We start from the raw sequence: 22,123 nt of genomic DNA, 5'->3' as shown, positions 1-22,123 counted from the left end.
AGAACGGCAAAGTCATCGAAAGTCGCCAGAAGAGACGTGCAAAGAAACTTAAAAAAGCTTAATTATAGTAGCCTCGCTAGAAACATGATTTCATTTAAAATGTTCATCTTGAGTACAGACCCACGCACAAAGAAAATTATTGAAGTAAGATCGCAGCATAACGTCCGATCAACGACGTAGTCTTCAGAAGCGAAGTCGGCAAGGAAAAGGACGGTGACTCAAATCGTCAGTGTCGACTTGAAACATTTTGCAATAAGCGATTTATGGAAACCTCAGAAAACCTTAACATGAATGGCCACACAGGGAGTTGGACTGTTGTCTAGTGGCTTCTTGCTGCGCCATCTCGTTCAATAAAAAAGAAATGTTGACTTTTTGTCCTGTGCAGTATTTGGTTTTCCTGAATTAAGCTCCTTTGTCGACAGCTGTGTGTTTTGCTTGTTCTTCTGCATACAGCAGTCTTGCTTTCGAAACGATCCTGTAAGCGGCAAGTGGTAAGGAGTGGACTTTATAATTGGCATCTGTTTTCTGTCCTTTCTTATACGGTAGGTGAATGAGGATTAGTTCCCAGTTGCCTTGCTTGTATTTTTTTCTTCCTTTTTTATCACCATTCTTCCCTAATTCTGTGTAAGCATTCAGCGGTCATTTCGTCACTTCATTTCCACATATTATAGGCAATATACCACCTTCTATGATAACTTTTTATTTTTCAGCCCATCAATATATAGTTTAGAAGGTGAGTACTCTTCTGGTGTTAAGTATAGTTATACACATGAGTTACAACAGGTTAAAAAGCTCTTCATAGTTTTTGACTAAAAAGTCACAATTTTCCTATTGTTACTAACACATCGCGATGTTAAAATTTTGATGTAAAGATTTTCTGGTTTGGACTTTGCCACGTTATTCGTAAATGTGTTTTTTCTGTATTCGCACGTACTCTAATTTCTTTACATGGTGACCTTTAAAGTCACGGTTTTGATTCCTGGGAATGAATTTCTGTCTCCTAGTTTTTATGAAAATGTAGCGCCTTCTGGCTGTTAGTCTTTGGTCTATAGCTGCACCATATGTGTCCTCACCAACGATTCCTCGATTTTTCACTTCTCCGCTAAAAGGACAATTAAATTCTCTCACGGGTTGTTACAGAAGGTGGCGTGTTGTTTCTTATGACTCCTGTTCTAACACCTGCCTGACCTCTCCGGATTCTCTTGATTTTTCATATTGTCCTGATATGCGGCATTTTTAAATGATGTTCGTGTATTCTTTGTTTCCTAATCTAAATAAGAGAAACACGATGCGATCTTATGAAGATATAACAGAATTTTTGGATTTATTCTGCCAAGAAGGCGGGACCGTGAAATGTGGAGAGCTGCGTATTTGAATCTCGGTATTCCTTTATAAGTCATCTATCTTTCGAAATCTAAAATCTTTGTTTATATCTGCTAAGACCAATTTTATAGTTTGAAGGTCGTATACAGCTCGTACTGTAGATGCTTCAAAAGAGTGTAGTTACACTCATATATTTTCTACTCGAGGGAAAAATGAATGTGGGAACGGTTTTCTGATATAGTACACAGATAACTGGCAGTTGAGTTGAAACGAACTGCCCTGAATCTCTTATGATTTGATTCAGTCATGCGTGCGTGCTTACTGAAGTTATCAAAAAGTTGGATAATGGTAAAACAACGTCGATCGGTACAGCAAAGCTTTTAGTTAATTATCCTGTAATGGGCAAAAGCCATTCCAAATAGAAAGCAAGTAAAACGCGTTAAATGGAAAGAGAGCAATACTGAGGCAGTGAACCGAAAGTAACGCCAAATTTCACTTATCACCAGTAAATTTAGCCGACCATATCAACGGAATTCAAGTGTAAAAAACTTTTATTAAATAAATGTCTGTTCCTTCATTCGTCTTTCAATGTGATAAGCGAGAACCACAATCATTAGCATTCAAAGAAACTTAGCAAAAGTTAGGTATGGTCACTGAGATTGTGTGTATTAATTTTAAATATCTAAAAGTATATTTATTCACACTGCTGTATTATGCAAAACTACTCACTGGATATTGATTAAAAACGATTATACTGTGACTAAAAAACGTTTATATCTCAACGCACAGGATATGGCAGACAGCGAGGGTACCAAACCTACATAGAATCTGCTTATCAGGTTACGGATGAGCAATTTAGCAGGTATGTGCCGCACAACGCCAACGAGACAAGTATGAGAACGCTTTATCCAGACTGAATAACCGACACACTCAATTTGGATGTTCTCTTCCGAGATTCTGCTAACAAGAAGATCAGTACGTCCCATTCTCAATTTTTGTGCTTATAATATCAGTGTCTCGAAATTTTATGAATTAAGATGGTAGATTAACTACAAATGAGCGTAATTTATTGTAGTTCATTTTCTGTTTTATTAAATAAAACCAGAATCAGTTGAATTTCAAGGAAAAGAATTGTTCACCTACTTCTATACTCTGCAACCCGCTTCCGGATTATGGCGTATGTACTTGTGGTTTCTCTGTGCAGTGCTTCTTGTATGGGACCTTTATGATGTCATCTTCAAGGAAAGAGTTTGCCATCTCTAATGTTCACACTGTTCACGGGACGTTAAACTCTGATCTTCTTTTTGAAATAATTTAGGGCCGCTCTGCTAGAATCATAAGTGGCCAGTTTCAAATTTTCGGGCAATAAGCTTATTATTATGTGGAATTTACTACTAAAGTAGCAGAACAGGTGCACAGTCTTTAATGAATAACGGTTCTTTACGCTTCTCAGCAAGGTCTTACGATAAAATCGTTGCTTTCCTTAGAAACATTGCGATGAACATTCCTTATGCATCCAAGTCTGAGTTTAGTTTGGGTATGTTACGTTCCCAATATTCGACACAAAATCCTTCAATTTCCACTGTCACACATACTCAAAAAGGATGCCAGATTGTAGCAGTCCTCTACATAGTGTCACATTAGCCATTCTGTTCGGTTCCATTGACGGATGGATTGTACTTTCATGTAATTTTCCTAATTAATATAACACTTTCTAAAAGAACTATATTACGGATAATGCGTTATTATGCTAATACTTTTCAGATTAGGAACGTTTATATGCATTGGATGAAACAAATTTTATACTATCTGACGCATTTCTCATTTCTTTTTTCGCAGGTAACATCAGTGGCAAAAAACTGTAGTTTTTAAAGCCATTCTTGTGCTTCTGTAATATTAACGAATAGTATCGGAAGGGCAATTGTAGACCCCGTTGGCTTGCTTGGCATAGACGCTACCTTGGAGGGGTATTAAGCTCTGTTTATTTGGTGGCATTTAGAATGAACCTATGTGATGTTACTGTTACATGTCGTTATGCTATATTAATTCATGTTCTACAGCTATTACGTTGTAATTTTGTGAGGGCACTAGACCTGTGTGCTTGGGTAGGTAGCCTTGCACCCTCCATGCTGCGGTAATGTGCTGCTGGAAACATCTCTATAGTTTATTCTACCAGAAGAAAGCAGTCTGTTAATCTTATTAGGTTAAATTTCCTTTACTTTACGTCTATGGGCACAAATATTTTGTCATCAAACTACCGGTTGTTGCCTATAAAGACAATCATGAGATCTGTTTTATAAAAACATGTCCAACTCTACTACAGCCATAGTGGCATCATCAAATGTTAAACACGAAGTCAGCACCAGCATCGTCAAATATATATAAACAGTAGTGCTGCTGACAAGATGACTCTCGCATATGCTGTTATTTATATATATTTGACGATGCTGGTGCTGATTTTCTGTGTAACATTTGACGATGCCACTATGGTTGCATTACAGTGAATGACAAGTTTTTAGAAAACAGATGTGAAGATGGTCATTATAGACAGAAACCGGTAGTCTGATGACATAAAAATTTGTGACCATAGACATAAAGTAAAGGAAATTTATTCTGTATTCGGGTCACTGTTTTATTCGCAACCATGTCGCAGCTTGTGTTATTAGGTTACGATCTCCTTCCTCGGGGATTCGGGCAGTTTTGGCGGAAGTCAGGTAGCGATGTGGTATTCGGGTTTTTAAAGCCGGTGTGTCGCTTGCACACCTTGTTGTCAATGAACGCCGCAACCGCCCTACTGCACCCAGAGGATAAATGAGCACGACACTATTAGCGCAAACATCAAAGAGCAAGACACCGTGGCACCATACATCAGGGTGGGAGTGTTGTGTTCGATCTAAAAATTCGGTTCAGCCAATAACACTGCGTCGCTCTAGATAGCGTTCTTGACATATAAATCTTGTACACGAAAGGAAGGAAGCTATTTGTCCTATCCCGTGATTTCTCATGGCTTTACCAGCATTTTTTACCCGTAACTTTGACAACCGCAAGAGCCGTCATCGTCGGTCGTACTCTCCCCCCCCCCCCCTCCCCCTCTCCGTCGTTGAGTTTTCTGAAATGGGAAACTGAAAAGCAGCAACAAGGAAGTGAGACGGAAACAACGGCCGGATACTGTCTGGGGAGGCTATTTTGAGGGATTACGTCCTAGAGACCATCTGGCGCTGTTCAGCACAATTTGCTGTTCTTGAAGAAATGGGTGTTTTTAATAATCAACTTGTCTTGACGATTTCATTTATTGTGAACTGTATTGTTTATTCTTTAACCCTGAATTTGCAAGGTACACAGGCAAGCATCATTGCGCTTTCTTCCCCAACCAGTCTACAAGCTGAATTTTGTACCTCCCATTACGTTAACATCATTCTTGTCCAATTCAAATGAATATTTCTATAGCTTGGCTCTTTATTAAGCTGTTGTTAAAGTCATGAAGTATACCCACCGAATTAACTCCTATTATGCGGAGACTTGACTTAAAATTTATGTTCCTTTAACCTGTTCTACATCTTTTCTTTGTTAGGTAGCCAATTAAAATAAATACAACATGTTGCATACCCATCTGGTTAGCTTCACCGTGTCGGCGTTTTAATTGTACACAGGTGACCAATTACAAGGATAAATTACTTACTATTTTATGGAAGCAACGAGCATTGCATTCGCTCATTTCGTATCGGTATGGTTTAGCTTTACTTGTTGTTCTGTGATAGCAACAATTAATTGCCTTCACTCTTCTTTTATTACTACGATTTGGTTTTATTAACTTACCATAGAAGTGCAAGTTTGTCGTGGCCTCGCATTAATTCACAATTTAATTAACAGAATAGAAACTTTCACCTCTTAAGATCTCACTCACCGCTCCATTCTGGGTCAGGTCGGTTTATTTCTGAAATTTATGTTCACGTTATCGTGAACATGATGTAATGGTACAAGGATGACTGCGTAAAGCTACTTCAATTTCATACCAGAATGAGTTCAGTCTTACGCAGTCATAGATCAAATAAATCTTATAATAAGTAGAACTGCATATAAATGTACTGAAGTCCAGATCATACCTCTGGTACCGACTTTTTGGAATGGAAAATTTCTATTTCTTTGGTGTTGTACAGTCAGCAACCATACCACACAGAGTCTCCACAACGGTAAAGAGCTCGATGATTCCAACATCAACGAGGAGTAACCGCATGTTCTCTATTCGCATACTGTTTACACGTTTCTACAGCCATATGTTTTCGTATTAATGCCCATTGCCATGTAAATCATACCTGAAGTTTACTTATAATAAAATAATCAAGTACTGTAATAGTTTGTTTTTTTACGTAAATTGGAGCAGCTATGAACTCTCATCATAAGTTACCGGTCATTAAGTGCACCTTAGTTTGCAGAAATTGCTGAAATGTAGGAAAAATGACATGATATCTCGATAAACTGAAAGAACCACTGATAGTGGAGTGTTTCAAAAGAAGTGTTAGAGCACTGTTGACTTACTTGAGGGACGAATAAGGAAGGCAGCAAAGAATGAAGTAGATAAAAATAAAACAAAATTATTTCCTAGTACGAAAACCGGAAATCCTGAATCTGAATAAGGAGAATGTATAGAAAATGCAGTGAATAACGCAAGAAAAAGGGAATGCAGACATCTAAGATATGCGATTGGTAGCAAGTACGATATGAGACTGAAGAAATGGGTAGAGTGGAAATGCAAATATGTAAAAAGATGCACCAAGATAAGATGCGACATATAAGAAAATTGAAGAAAATTTTGGAGAAACGGTAAGCTCCTGTAGGAAAAGTAAGTGAATACGTAGCAGAAACACAAAGCCGAAAGGGTAACAGAATTTATAAAAATGAAATGATCGTATGGAACTGAAGGCCGGGAGCTCCCATCCAGGGAAGTTGGGCTGCAGAGTTGTCGGTCTTATCAGCTGACGCCACACTGGGTGACTTACGTTTCTGTGATGATGAGATGACTATAAAAACATCACAACACCCAGACCCCGAGTGGAGAAAATCTCCAACGCGGCCGGGAATCGAACCCAGGCCCACAGCATGGCAGTCAGACACGCTGACCACACCGATAATGGGACGGGTATAGAATACACAGGGTGTTAATTTTGACTGAAGACTTGAAGTACCTCGAAAACTACACATGTGATCAGAGAAAATTATAATTGTCTCGGGGGGGGGGGGGGGGGGTTCATCCAACGACACCGCACTCGATCCGTCACCTCACCCCGTGAGTGGGTGGTGGGGGCCAACTTTGAAATCTTCCTTGGGAATTCCCGTTTCTTAGTGCACATTCTAATCTACCGCAAAAGCTACATACATTTTGTCCGAAGCATTTTCTTTTTTTCGCCACTGATGGAGCTGTAATCGGAGGAATCTAGAAATGGTTACGCAATCGTAATTTACGACATGGTACTGAATGACCCTTGAATAGCCAATGGATCGGCAGAGGTGGCTTTATTAATTGTCCCACTAGGTGTCCAGATTTGACCTCGCAGGATTTCTTTCTGTGGGGTATTTGAAAGATAAGATGTACCAGCAAGCGCCAACAGGCCGTGAAGACGTATTGAAGTTGGCGGTACTGCGTTTGAACTATTATTCTAATTGGAAAAGTAGAGTAACGTTAGCCTCGAGCCACGGCCACAATGGCGCATTGAGTAGTCTCAAGTTCGATATGTCGGAGGAATACAACGGTACGAATGGGGTTTCCAATTAGAAATTATGAAATGCTGGCCTATCGTACACTCGCAGTGTGGAGGTTTGATCCCACATGCCAGTGGATATTCAAGTGCCATTGAGTAGATGCCATAAATTACGACTGTGTACCCACTGAAGAAAATGCTTCAGACAAAATATTTTTCAGTAGAATCGTAATCTGCAATAAAAAACGGGGATTCCCACTGAAGATTTCGAAGTGGGTGGGATTGATGGAATTTGTAACATGAATATAAATAAACGTAAAAAAAAATAGAATGTAGTCCAAATGATTCAGGCGATAATACGGAATTTGACTGGTATATGAGACACTGTAAGTAACTAGTGACGTTTGTAATTGCCACTAATAATTATTCTAATTTCGGCAGCAAAGTAAGCGCCGGTGGCCGAAGCAGAGAGGATATAAAATGCATATTGGCAACAGTAACAAATGCACTTCTGAAAATATAAATTTCTTATTACTGTAATACTTTAACAAGCGAGGAGCTGCGAGCGTTAAGGCACCAGGTCGCAGAAAAACTACGCTTCACCCAGAAATGGCCAATTTATTTGAAAAATTGTGAAATTTAGCAGTGTCATATGGCAGTACGGAACTGAGCAATGAACATTTAATACTTGAAATTTGAGAAATTTTTAGATGTAGTTGAGAGCATGATAATGTGAAGAGCTTCGACCTAAAAAATAATTTCAGTGCCGCATAGTACGAACTTGGTCACTAATAGAACACACAGAAGAGATTTAAGTTAACACATGTTCCAAAAAGTACATCAAGCTAAAACACATAAGCACAGCGGATCAAAATTATTAATGAGCAGCTAGAAACAAAATAAGGTAAGGCCTCCAGGTAAATAAGAGAAATAGTATTGGAACTAGAATGAGATTTTCACTCTGCAGCGGAGTGTGCGCTGATATGAAACTTCCTGGCAGATTAAAACTGTGTGCCCGACTGAGTCTCGAACTCGGGACCTTTGCCTTTTGCAAAGGCCCCGAGTTCGAGTCTCGGTCGGGCACACAGTTTTAATCTGCCAGGAAGTTTCATATCAGCGCACACTCCGGTGCAGAGTGAAAATCTCATTCTGGAAACATTCCCCAGGCTGTGGCTAAGCCATGTCTCCGCAATATCCTTTCTTTCAAGAGTGCTAGTTCTGCAAGGTTCGCAGGAGAGCTTCTGTAAAGTTTGGAAGGTAGGAGACGAGGTACTGGCAGAAGTAAAGCTGTGAGTATCGGCCGTGAGTCGTGCTTCGGTAGCTCAGTTGGTAGAGCACTTGCCCGCGGAAGGCAAAGGCCCCGAGTTCGAGTCTCGGTCGGGCACACAGTTTTAATCTGCCAGGAAGTTTCAGTATTGGAACTCTTTAAGTTGAATGCAAATAACTCAGGCTAATTCTATAAACGAATGCGTATATGTAATTTAAACAATACTTTACAGATCGATTTAACTAAAACAGCAGATATTAAAATACAATTTGCTTTAACCCTGAGCACAAAATAAACTGCACAAAACCAGAAAAAATAATACTGATAAATTAACAATAAGCCTCAAACCCAATAAAGAATTTTAGCAATGTCATTTGGCCAAATGGAAACCAGTAAACTCTCTAAATAAAGTGGGAGTTAACTCAAACCAAAACACATATGTAGTATGAAGAGCATTATGACACCACTGGCGGCTCCATGCACTAAGGGACTCACCAGACAAGTCCAACAAGCGCCGATGACTACTACTCAGTAATCAACTTTGCCCGTGAATTCTGCAAATACCAAATAATACACCTGTTTTCCAGGCGTCTGTCACCATATTCGAGCAACGTGGTCTTGGGCGCGTAAATGTAGATAGAATCGAGGATCACACACACCCACTTAAGATGATGTTCAACAGATAGCGTCCATGCCCCACATAACTAAGGGCAGTTGTCCTTGTATGGCCATTCTGCAGATATCATTGTTAAACGACTGAGACAATCCCACGCGCATCGCCAGTTAAGTTGGCGAGATAGAGCGCGCACATACCTCCTAGTGGGAGGCAAAGGAAGCCATTGCTTAGCTGCACGAGAAAAGAATGATATCATGCTTTCGATTTCATATCGACTCGCACAAGGTCAATCACACAATACAAATTTAAATGCTCGGACGTCACTTACGAAGGTAATTAGCTGAAGCCTGGTCTCCTAAACAAAAGTAAAATTCCGGTTGTAGACAGTTCACTCAAGGATAGAGTAGTAGCGATTTTTGAAATAAGTACTGAAGATTAGATGGATGGATCTGACGGCAGTAGTCACACAGAGACAAGCATGAAGAGCTATATCAAACCAGTCCTCGGACTGAAGATTACACCAACAGTTACCTTATTATGAAAGGCTATCTAGGGGGAGTGACTGATCATCTGTGTACAATGAGTGATTAAACGTGATTGCTGGTCGTGTGAGGAAAAAGAGAAAAGAGTTTACATATCAAGCTCCCACTGATGTCGTGGTAATTTTAGACCGAGGAAAAATGTGAAGAAGAAATTGGCTGTAGACACACTGAAGAGACCATCCCAAAATCAGCTTATGATAGTTTAGACGAACGGAGGGAGAGCCAAAATTATAGACTTCCCAGTGATATCCACCATGCATCTCTGCATATGTAATCGTTAACATTAAAATTTATGCTACCATACTCCGAGTCGTAGAGAGTTTTTCAAATACAGACGAAAATGTGGGAATTTATCAAAACAGAAGATGACAATTAACTGTATGTGTACATCTAATTATCGACTTGTTGAAGTGCTCAGCAAAGATGCAGTATGTGTAGAACTGTTATATTACCATTAAGGGTATTGTAATTTGTTCTGATACCTGAAGACCCAAAGTAGTAGTAAACACACTTAGATGAGAAAAGTTATAGGCTACCTAGTAATATCTTTTGCCCGACGTAGTGCAGCAAGTCTACGTGTCATGGACCCAAGAAATTCCCTGCAGAGACATTGAACCATACTGCCTCTACAATCGTCCATAGTTACGACAGTGTTTCCTGTGCAGGATTTTATGCACGAACTGATCTCACGATCACGTCCCATACATATTTGATGGGATTCATATCGAGAGATCCGTCTAACAGTATCATTCGCTTGAATTGTCCAGAATGTTCTTCAAACCAATCGAGAGCAGTTATGTCCTGACATGGTGCATCTTCGTTTGTGAACAAGAAGTGCATGAATGGCTGCAAATGATTCCCAGGAAACCAAACATAAACGTTTCCAGTCAATGACCTGTTCAGTTAGACAAGAGGACCCACTCAATTCCATGTAAATACAGCCCACGCTACTATGGAACCACCGCCAGCTTGCACAGTGCATTGTTGACAACTTGGGTCCACGATTTCGTGGGGTCTGCACCACACTCGAACGCTACCATAATCTCTTACCTACTGAAATCAGGACTCCTCTTACCAGGCCACGCTTTTCCAGTCATCTACAATCCTACCGATATGGTCACGAGTGCAGGAGAAGCGCTGAAGGTTATGTTGTGCTGTTAGCCCATTAACGCCAAATTTCACCTCACTATCCAAAAGGTTACAATCGTCGTACGTCCCACATTGATTTCTGCAGTTATTTCACCCATTGTTACTTGTCTGTTAGCACTGATAGCTCTATACAAACTCCGCTGCTCTCGGGCGTTAAGTAAAGGCCATCGACCACTGCATTGTCTATGGTGACAGGTAATGTCTGAAATTTGGTATTTTCGGCGCGCTCTAGACGCTGTGGATATGAGAATATTGTACCCCCTTACGATTTCCAAAATGGAATGTCCCGTGCATGCAGATGTTTATTCAGATCATTGTATTAGTAGTTGCTGAGGTTCTAGTTAAATTGGAAAGAACCTGGAAAGGACAGAAGAGAGGGCACATTAACTTTGAGAAACTGACAGACAAAGGCAATTGTGAAAAATTAGAGAATGCATATTGTGTAATCATAATGCAAGGACAGGAAACGGAATGCACAGAAGGAAGATGCGATCGTTTTAAAAACGGGATCAAAAACGCAGCTAAGGAAAAGCTTGGAGTCAAGGAGAATAAAAAAGTAAAGAAAGAGTGAGTAACACCAGATATGATAACCAAAATGGATGACCGCAGGAGATGGGAAACTGAAAACACACAAGAAGGGAAGTGCAACTACAGGAGATTAAAAAATGAATTAAGAAGGGAGACAGAAAAAGCAAACGAGAAATGGCTGACTGAAAAGTGTGACAAGATAGAGAAATTAGAGAAATAAGTAAAATATGATTTGATGTACAAAGAAGCAATGGATTTGACATTCAGGGAAAAGAGAAACAAACAATGGACTAAAGTAAGTAGAGGCAGCAGACGGTAAAATTGTGAGTGAACCCCGAGAAAGAATGAGACGATGGGAAGAATATATAGAACGGTTATACGCTGAAGACAGCCGACCAAGTGAAGAAGAGCTGGGGATGGAAAAAGAAGATAAAGTTGCAGTTGATGACAATGGAAATGCAATACTAGCTAGTGAGATTGAAGCACCTATGAATGAAATGAAAAATGGAAAGACAATGGGAATTGATGAGATTCCTGCGGATCCATTAAAGTCATTGGAGAAAGAAGGGAAAAGGGAGTTGATTTAATTGAGTAATCAAATATAAATGACAGGAAAATGGCTAAATGACTTTACAGAAAGTATCTTATCGAGAAAGAATGGAAAATGGAGTTGACTGAATTGTGTAATCAAATATACATCACAGGAAAATGGCAGAAGAACTTCACAGAAAGTATCTTAACCTATAGAAAAGAAAAAGAACAGCAAAAAGTGTGAGAAAATAGAACAGTGAGCCTGATATCGCAAGCAGCCAAAATCTTGCCGAGGGTGCTCAACAGAAGGCTATATGGAAACCGGAATTGCGTTATAGGAGATGAACACTTTTATTTCAGGCGAGGAGTGGGAACGAGGGATGCCACTGGGTTCCTGAGAGAGATAGGGGAGAGCTACATGGAGAAGAAAAGGAAGGTGTATGTTGTGTTCATTGATCTTGAGATGGCTTTTGATTGTGTCAGATGGGACAAATTGATCGAAATTCTAAGGAAGCATGGAGTTGACTGGAGGGATAGACGGCTAATTAGAAATTTGTGTTTGAACCAGAGAGCATGAGTAAGAAAGAGGTGCGATGAGTGAAGAAATTGAACTAGGAAAAGGCGTAAGACACGGCTGTTGCTAATCGCCAACACTGTTCAATAATTATCTGGATGAAATTATTGATGAAGGTTTTGATGGGAGGAGAGGATATTGTGTAGGGGGTCGGAGAGCGAAATGTATAAGATTTGCAGACGACATGGTTGTGATGGCAGAGTGAGTAAGAGAAAATGGCTCTGAGCACTATGGGACTTAACATATGTGGTCATCAGTCCCCTAGAACTTAGAACTACTTAAACCTAAGTAACCTGAGGACATCACACACATCCATGCCCGAGGCAGGATTCGAACCTGCGACCGTAGCGGTCACGCGGCTCCAGACTGAAGCGCCTAGAACCGCACGGCCACACCGGCCGGCAGAGTGTAAGAGAGATGGAACGAATATGGAATGAAGACTAACAAGAAGGAAACGAAAGCAAGGCAACTGGAGAAAAGGGGAGAAAATGCCATATGAAAATAAGGGGAGAGGATATAGAGCAAGTGAATAACTTCAATTATTTGCGAAGCGTAATAATGGATCATATGTATTGGTCAACAGAAATTAGGAAAATACTTTTAATGACAAAAGAAGGGTTCAAGAGGAAACAGAAATTACTTTGCGGACCACTAAAAAAAGATATGAAGGAAAGACTTGCCAAATGTTATATCTGGAGCGTTACACTGTATGGTGCAGAGACCTGGACATTGAGGAAGGAAGATGAAAGAAGACTGGAGGCACTAGAGATGTGGATATGGGGAAGAATGGAAAAAGTGAAATAGGAAGACCGAGTAAGGAATGAAGAAGTATTAAGAAGAGTTGAAGAAGAAAGAAATATGCTGAAAGTTATTAGAAAGAGAAAACGGAACTGGATTGCACATTGTTTGAGGAGGGACTGTTTATTGAAGGAATGAATAAAAGGAACGCTGGAGGGGAAAAGGGGAAGTGGAAAAAGAAGATATCAAATGCTGGAAAATATCAGAGGACACAAATATTCAGAAATGAAGAGACTGGCTATGGACAGACAAAAGTGGTAGCGGCTTAACCCGTGACAAGACCTACTGTAAGGCAGAATACCATACTACTACTACTTGCATATAGCTCCAATTAGCATTCCTCGTTCAGTTAATTCCCGTCCTACGGCCATTATCACATCGGAAACCTTTTCACATGAATTACCCGAATATAAATAACAACTCCGTCAATGTCTTATCCTTTTATAACACATGTATGCCATACTACAACCATCTGTTAATCTGCATATCGCTATGCAAGGACTTTTGTTACCTCTGTGTATATAATTATTTATCGGAAGCTCTCGACGTTTTAAGTATGAGATCAAACCTGATGATATAAATTGTGGCAACGCTCGTATGTTGAGGTTAGAGGTCTGTGGCCTGCGTTCCCATGTGGTCTACCTAAGCAGTTCGACAGGAAGAGGGTTCATGTTACATACAGCCGCGGCGCAGCCCCTGCGCCGGTAAGCAGGAGCGTGCAGTGTAACGGATCCGCGGCTGGCCCGATAACCCGCTGGGCACGGCCGCCGCTGACGCCAGCAAAGCGTCCCATTGTGCTGGGCACGCGCCACCACCGCGACTCGGTTAATTGGAAACATCGATCGGCGACCGCCCACCGCAGTCATACGCCGACTCTGCCGGCGGGGGGCGTCGGCCGGTTGTTGTCTTTAGCGGCTGCCGCGAAAGTGCAGAGTCAAACGCGCAGCGCGGGCCGCCACTCCCTGGTGGTTCAAACGAGACAATGTCTGCCCCTCCCCCCCCCCCCCCACACACACACACATACAGGGCTCGTGGTTATCTCCAAAAATGAACGTGGCTGTTCTGGTTTCAATGGCTGCAATGGTTTTACGATGGGCAGAGATTGTTCCGGAGTTAAAACACATGAAATTTTCACTCATGTCACAACAGCCGTAATGCAGAGAGCGAGAACGGCGGTCACGTTTTTTGACACTACATCATGTAACTTGCAGATGAACAAAGGGACTCGAGATTACTGAAGTGTCGGACACAGATGATTTGACATCACTGTTATCTTTGTAACAATTAAAACAGAGCAGAATTTTATACGTCTCTGAAAGTAGAGTGCGTACTTAATACTTCAGCTCTGTCACCGCAGCATCAATAGCAATCCCAGGTTTTCCCCGAAATAAACAACCGCCTATTAGGATTGCTATTCAGTAAGAATTTCAGATAAATCAGTTAGACCGCAACTAAATTCCAATGTGGAGGAAAGACACTTGAGGTAAAGTTTTTGTATGACCATCCTTCTGACTGAAGGTTTGAGAGAACATCAAAGGGATTGTTGAAGGTGTTCCATACTATTATATGATGTAGAGAAATTGAGAGGTGGCCACAGCTTCTTGCTCTTTTTCTTGTTCTTCTGCTTATCCATCAGGCGATTTTTTTCTTCTTCCTTACTGTGATTCGGCCAACTTAACAGTGTAATGTCGATTAAGATGATACGATTGTACGGACACGACAACAACCAGTCCCTAATCGGAGAAAATCTCTAATCCAACCTGGAGTCAAACCTGGGCCCCTTCGCTTAGCAATAGGCCGTGGAGCCCACGCAGCTACCAAGCCAGACGTTTAAATGACGTTGGCGACCACTCCATGCATTTCTGTTGTGTGAGAAATGGTATATGCACTTTATAGACCTGCCCACTGATTTATTTTACCTAAAACTGTGGCAAGCAGTTTGGCTCGCCTCTGTTCAGTTATCCACTTTTAATTGTGCAACTGGAGGGGAACTGAATTAGTTTAATGGGAATCATGATATCACAGTAATTGTATGAGCTGATTTCACTTCCTCTTCTTAACCTTCTGTAATCTAACATGATATCGGGTATATCAGTTTGCCTTATGGGCGAGTTTTTGGAAGTGAAAAGTGACGTGAAAGTGAGACAGGCGAGATTTCCCAAGGTCTGGCAAAACGAGCCACGGAGCTGTCGGCATACCAGCCTTCGTAGAAACACAAGGCGAAGAAGTGCAGTTGTAGCATCCTCGGCATGTTTGGGGGTGAAAGTCACTTTGTTAAAAGATGAGTTAGCAGAAGGGTCACTGTCTGGTTTATAGCACGGCAGCCAAGTTAAGAAAGGCTTCTTTCCAGAAGATCGAGCTCAGTCAGTTGGTGGTAGGGGGTAGGAGCTTGTTAAAAGAAATACATGAGCAGAAAAACATCTAATGTATTTTCCAAAACACATGACAAAACAGCCCTGACCTACCTCACATTCAGAAGTCGCAACGACGTCAGCGCCTAGACTCGTAGACAGTTTTTTAACGATTTCAGAAGGCCTGTAATGCAAGGCTAGCAGGCGGCCTAAAGAGCACTGATTGTGGTATAATTTTTATTTATTTTCTTTTTAGAAAAGAAGGCTTGTAATTTAATTCATTGGCTTGTTGATGTTCCCCGTTCCTTGGTGTGATATTTTATCAAAGAAACACTTATGCCATTGGCAGCCTGTATTAGCTGTCGAGGGGACTCGTGTAAGCATTTTGTTGGCAGGAAGAAAGGAGAAAGCTTATTTTTGTAGACTTAGAAAATATAAGATGCAGACAAGTCGCGGACAGGAGGCGATGGCAAGAGTTGAGGCTATGCTCTCAAGAGGTGCAGTCCTCTGGGGTCCAAAGTTTCAATCCTCAGCCACACAACTGTAGTGCTGAATTTCTTATTGTGGATCCAAGGTGTCACCATCCCCACTCTGCTCACATTACACTTAAGATTATCGTAAGCGTAGCTTACAGCTCTGGCAATTAGGACAATCGAGAGTATTGTACTTCAAACTCAAGATAGGTATGACTGTCTTATATTCGACAGTGCTTCCTTAGATCTTTGGGATTCTTAGGTTCTTATTGTGGACAAAACAGTCACGGTGATCATCATAGTCCGGCTGCAAATCAGTTCATAAAGTCAGAGGCGAGGTTATTAAGCAACTCAACTTCATTTAGTAACTTCGTCAGGTCAGAGTTTTAGTTCGCATTTTTCTTCGGAAAGTACATTATACTAAAGATCGGAATCACATAATTGCTTTTTTAGTAATGTAAAACTCCAATTGTCTTTTGTAATAAACTACAGAGTACACTCATATCTTCAGGTTTTGGATTTGTTTCAATAAACTCAAGATTTAAGTGTACTTTGTGGTTTATTACGAAAGACATTCAATCCATTTCCGTGATAAGTATTACGTCAGTTCCACCACCTATAGATTCACTGCTAGGACCTAAATAAATCACAGAGTTAGTAAATCGTTTACATACATTAAATTCAGCACTGAATCTCATGATTTAGATTCAGGAAATTTCAGATTTACGCAATCTAATCAATACATTTTTGTTCCCTTTGCTTCTTCTACCATCGGTCTCACCAATTATTATCAGCTCTAGTAGCATACGTTTGAGTTTCCACAAGATTGGTGTTCCGTGTTCTAGGTGTACAGTTTTTCTTCTCTTAATCGTTGTTCAAATTTTTCGCTGTTTGTTTATTGTTGCTGGTTCCGGCGGAGGTTCGTGTCCTCCCTCCGGCATGGGTGTGTGTGTTTGTCTTTACGATAATTTAGGTTAAGTAGTGTGGAAGCTTAGGGAGTGATGAGGCAGTTAAGTCCCATATGATTTCACACACATTTGAACATTTGGGGTAGTGTTCACAGTACTTCCATGTCAGATAGTATTGCTGGCCACGGTATTTTAAGCCTTCTGTGATAAAACTATATTTAAAAGCCTCGGTATTCCTTGTTATTCTCGTATTTTATCTCAATCCTTAAGAGCCATACAGAAGGACACACGAGTATAAGATATTACAATTCTGCCTCTCAGGTTTTGGTCTAGGTCTGTCCTTGTGAGAGCTTTCTTAAGTTTTATGAAAGCGTTACTGGCGTTATCTATGCGGAAGCTTATGTTCATGTCTAAACTGTAGTCTTCAAAGAGCAGGGGCTTGTGATCGCCGCACCGCTTTCACAGTCATTAACATCAGTTTTCGACATAGGTTCCGCGCATTCAGCTAAAAATGCTTGTCAAGTACTGACATGAAGCTCAGTCGTTTCCATTCCATTCTTTACACCAAGAAAACAAAGTCATATAGTTTCAGGAATCGAACTCAGGTCTTCCGTGCAGCAGTCGGATGATCTCGACGACACTGCATAAAGTCACTTGATGCTCAACCTCATATGGAAGAGTAACTTTCGATACATATGACATCGGATTTACCTGACTGTAAACCATGTACTGAACCAACAATTAAATACCCTTACGACCACACTACGTGCACTTCTTTTACTATCTTTCATTATCCTTATGAAAAAGATTTTTGTATTTGTTACTCAAGAACATAAACTCTATATTCCTTCCAAACAGGCCTCGAAAGGTCCAACTGTACTTACCGACCGCCGTGTCAACTTCAGTTGCTTGCCACAACTGGACGCTTAAATAAAGAGGTATGTGGTCAACAAACCTCTGGTCTCGGAAACTGACATCCCGCCGGGAGAGGGGTGGGCTGACCATATGCCCCTTAATATCCGCATCCAGTGACGCCTATGGGTTGAGGATGACACGACGGCCGGTCGGTACCGTTGGGCCTTCATGCCCTGTTCGGGAGGAGTTCTTTTATGTCACCACACCGCTCTCTCGGCCGTTGTTAGTTTTAGTGACCGAAGCCAATAGTTCTTAATCAAATAACTCCTAAATTGGCCTCACAGGAGCTGAGTGCACCCCGCTTGCCAGCTGCACCCGACAGACCGAGATGGTCACTCATTCAAGTGCTAGGCAAGCCTGACAGTGCTTAACTTTGGTGATCTGACTGGAAACAGCGTTAGCACTGCGGTAAGGCCGTTGGCACTCACAAACATGCTGTGTCGTTATTGCTTTCTGGTTGCAGATCATTAACAAAAAACACGATTCAGTCAGATGAAACCTACAATAAAATACATTTTTCGTGTGAGCTTTGATGAAGCTGGCTATCGCAGTCCAGTGATTGCTCAAACTTTTATTCTATTCTACAAATTTTAAATGCCGCTTGCTACAACGCAGCCGTTTACCTGGCTTAACATGCTTTTGTGTGATAGGAGACACTCGCATATACAACTCTTTGTGCCACTGTGTCAGCAACGAGTGGGGAGTGTCACACAAGAACGGCAAGGTTAAAGGCCACTGCCAGCTTGTTTCTAACCAGCAACCTTCTGTACAAGACAGCGATGCTATCCAGAAACCATAGAGGTCGCCACCTAACGATGAGGTTAGCTAATACAGCCTGTATTTAGGCTACTGCTATAAACGTAATGTATCTCGTCACCGTTGGAAACTACTCGTATCTGACATCCGACGACGCTCGCTATTGCTAACACCGTAAATGAAATCAGCGTGCTTTCCTGTATGACGATGATAGCAGCCAGTGCTGTTAGTATTGTTCATAGTGCCTCGCTGGTGATTTATAAACATGATATTTTGACAAAAACCGCTACAGGTATTCTCTAAGAACATTGTGAATATATTCTATCCGGTTATCAATAGAATGACAGAGTCGTCTCGAGCAACTCTTGGATAAGTTGTCTCCTTCGGAGATTTCATCGGGAGAATCTTGTTATTCTATAAAAGCTTTATAAAGAAGTAAAGGGTAGAATTTAACGTTCTGCGTAAACCATGGCCACCGTAACTTATGGGGCAGGCCAAGACTGAAAACGAAAGACTGCCGAGGACTAGTTTCGTTTCTTTACGCCTTCATTGCTTCGGCTGGTTTGATGCTGTACACATATTTTGTTATCTTATGCTAATCTTATCATCTCTACCTAAGAATTTTACTTAACATCTTCTGCAGTGTTTTTTGTGTGATCGGCTCTTGGCCGGGTCCCACTATTTTTCGTCCTAGCTCCTTCCAACACCAGATTAACTAAACCACCATGCCGTAGCAAATATTCCACCAACCTGTCACTTCTTAAGGTAAGCATCTTCCACTGACTTCTTACCTCATTTATCCTTTTAATATTTGACATTTTTCGATATACTAGATTTCGAATATTTGCAGGTCCTTCTTCGGATTTCCTGTGGTCTAGGTTTTAGTTCTGTGTAATAGAGCTATCCAAATTCACACTTTCAGGAGCTTCTTTCTCAGTGCCACATGAACATCTAACATCAGTAGTGATACTTTTTTTGAGTCAGCTATCTCCGCCTCTATCAGTCTACTTCTGCTATCATCCTCGTTTCGACCTTCTTATTTTTTTACAGCGTTGAAATCCTTCACTATGTACACGATTATGTTGTTCCCAATTTTGATGTTAACGTATCGTCGTTCTTTTTTCTAAGACATCATTTTCGGCTTCGCTTTTGCCCTTTAGTCGTATTCCGTGCTACAAATTTTGTCCAAGTCTTATATCCGGCTACGTCGTATGTGGATGTTAGCACTGACACCTGTTCTCCAAGTTTTACTCTTCTTCCGAAAGTTTCCTGCGGATCGTATACTACTTCTTCGGTATACTAGTCGAACAGTAATGGCAATAGGCTGGCCTCTGTTCTTAACATAAACTTTTCATATGTGAATTACTGCCTTAAGTATCCCCACTTTTGTTTTGAAATGTCGTTTGGCATTTGTCTCTCACTGTCGTTTAGCATCAGTTTTCTAAAAATTGTGAACTGGTTAGTCCTTGTAACATTAAGACTTTCTCTATGTCCGAAACTGCTAGGACGCCTCCTGATTTTTGTTCAGTCTGCCTTCCATTGCTAAGTGGAGTAACAGAATTCATTTTGTGCTACTTTTTTCTTCATGAAGCAAACTGTTCCTCGTCCTAAACAACTTCAATTTTTCTTTCTATTCTTCGGTGTATACTCTGATCAGTTGTTTACAAGCATAATGTATCACAGTAATCTTCCGATAATTTTCCCTTAATATACACTTGCATTTTTCAGTGCTCTAATGTTAAGAAGTTCAGGAAATATAATCGTAGGCTATCCGTGTCATAGATTTTTGTCACCAACTCAAATAACCTCCTAATTCCTGCTCATCCTGCAGGTTTCAGTAACTCTGAAAGCATGGCATCGACTTAAGATTACTTAGAGCTCAGAACATTCAGTCCTGTGTTAAATACTGACTGGATTACTGGACCACTTGTATCTTTCAAATCAACTTCCTTTCCCACTTACGCCACACTTCGAGTCTATTCATCTCTATCGTACCTACCTTCGATGCAGTCTTTCCATATGTCAGCTTCTGCATTTAACAGCGGTTTTCTACCTACAAGTCATAGTTTATCATATTACATTTTATTCTTCGAAGTTACATTCCATCTGCGTGTACACGGTGCCAACAATTCTACAAAAGTTTCATGATCTACGGAAATGACTAATCTTGTCAACTATCTGAGTGGATTGTCAATAGGCTAATCCGGATGCATAACGTCAGTCATCCTGCCAATGTGTATTTGTATTTCTGGTGGGATACAGTGACGGCATGCTGGCCCATTGATTGCAACTTGCCTAACCACATCTGATGTCAGAAGAACGAAGTTTACTACCGGTGGCAACAAGCAGCCTTTTTTTTTTTTTTTTTTTTTTTTTTGTACCAACAGTTTCGTTTGAGGGCATTACGGAAACAAGCCAATAGGAACTGGAGATATCCTACTTTAGTAAGAAGAACGGGTCAAATACACGTATTTAGGATACTTCAAAATGATATCTGTACAGAAATCAGGACAAAGAGTCGACTGTGGCAACTTCTGATGTAGGTAAAAGAACGCGTTGATTTCCCAGTAACATTAGGAAGAGATTCGACCAACTAATCGTCTCGGTCTTTATTTAATTGATCGCGGTTCGTACGATCATAACCTGTATAAAAATGACAGGTAACCATATTGGCTCTTGTGGCGATGTGGGCACTCAGAACCATACTTTGGTTGAGATTGTATTCTAGGAAGTTGCGGTAGGTCACAGCCAGCATGTATTGACGGTGCTGCATCCCAAACCAGTACTTAGGAGCAGCCGCGCATAGTGGATCTCTGATTATACTGCGGCCACAGTATTCACAAAAGCCACTGAGGGAATTACAAACCATCAACTTTGCGGCAATATGTATTACCTTCCCAGCTATGTTTTATGCAGCTGAGATCTATGAGACCGTCCATTGCCATGTCAGGAAAGTGGATTTTTCTGAAAGTGCATTGAAGCATAGAGCCGATTGCTATAATTGGAACGCTGTTGACACGCTTATACCCCGGGATTCGAGCAAATAATGACTGTGAACGAGGGTAGCTCGATGGCACTTCATTTGCAGCAGACAGATTGAATAAACTAAATAATGGTGATCAGAAAACTATGAACTTAATGGGGTAATGAAATAAGTGGTATTACTAATAACACCTGTTACTGGACAACAGACGAGGGTATCTAAAAATTAAACACATTTGTATATGATTTATTGTCGGGCATAGCTATAGGGTAACAGGCTTAGTTTTGGATTACAAAATATCGTGTCGAACCAAATTTATTTGTGATATGGCATTCTTGCTATCGTACAATCTTTCCAAAAAATTCTCCACATTTAATTACAGGGCTGTCATTCGGTGATTAAGAAAAAGAACTGCATTTCAGGGTGATGACAAACTCTGTGGATTGCATGCAAATTTTTGGGTAGCATAAAGCTACAGTTTGGAATTTTGACTCTTCATCATAATCTTAATATACTCAACAGTCTATCAATATCCGTGCTTCCTCTCCTCACCAACCCGTCATTAGCATCACTCATAGTAGTTAAACAAATACAAAATGCCCATAACCATCATTGCGAGATGAAATGGATAAAGACAAAGCATGATCACATAAGGGTTTCCGCAAATGAAGTTTCCACCTACTATAGTTTTTGGCCCACAGTCTCTGGGTAAC

At 40.8% G+C, this 22,123-nt stretch overlaps 1 protein-coding gene and 1 non-coding gene across 2 annotated transcripts in view; one reads left to right on the top strand and one right to left on the bottom strand.

Moving 5' to 3' along the window:
- The window catches only part of LOC124595665 (discoidin domain-containing receptor tyrosine kinase B-like), a 412,183-nt gene extending 390,811 nt beyond the window's left edge, over window positions 1-21,372 (bottom strand). Inside the window, exon 1 of the mRNA XM_047134513.1 lies at window positions 21,321-21,372. Within this exon, the coding sequence (XP_046990469.1) occupies window positions 21,321-21,372 (52 nt within the window). The remainder of the gene's footprint in view (window positions 1-21,320) is intronic.
- Window positions 8,330-8,404, top strand: Trnap-cgg. Its single transcript has one exon. It is a non-coding gene; the product is annotated as a tRNA-Pro (tRNA).
- Window positions 21,373-22,123: the final 751 nt, after the last annotated feature.

This window comes from Schistocerca americana, chromosome 1 (assembly GCF_021461395.2).
Source record: "Schistocerca americana isolate TAMUIC-IGC-003095 chromosome 1, iqSchAmer2.1, whole genome shotgun sequence".
NCBI classification, from domain to species: domain Eukaryota; kingdom Metazoa; phylum Arthropoda; class Insecta; order Orthoptera; family Acrididae; genus Schistocerca; species Schistocerca americana.
This window is presented reverse-complemented; position numbering and strand designations above follow the sequence as displayed.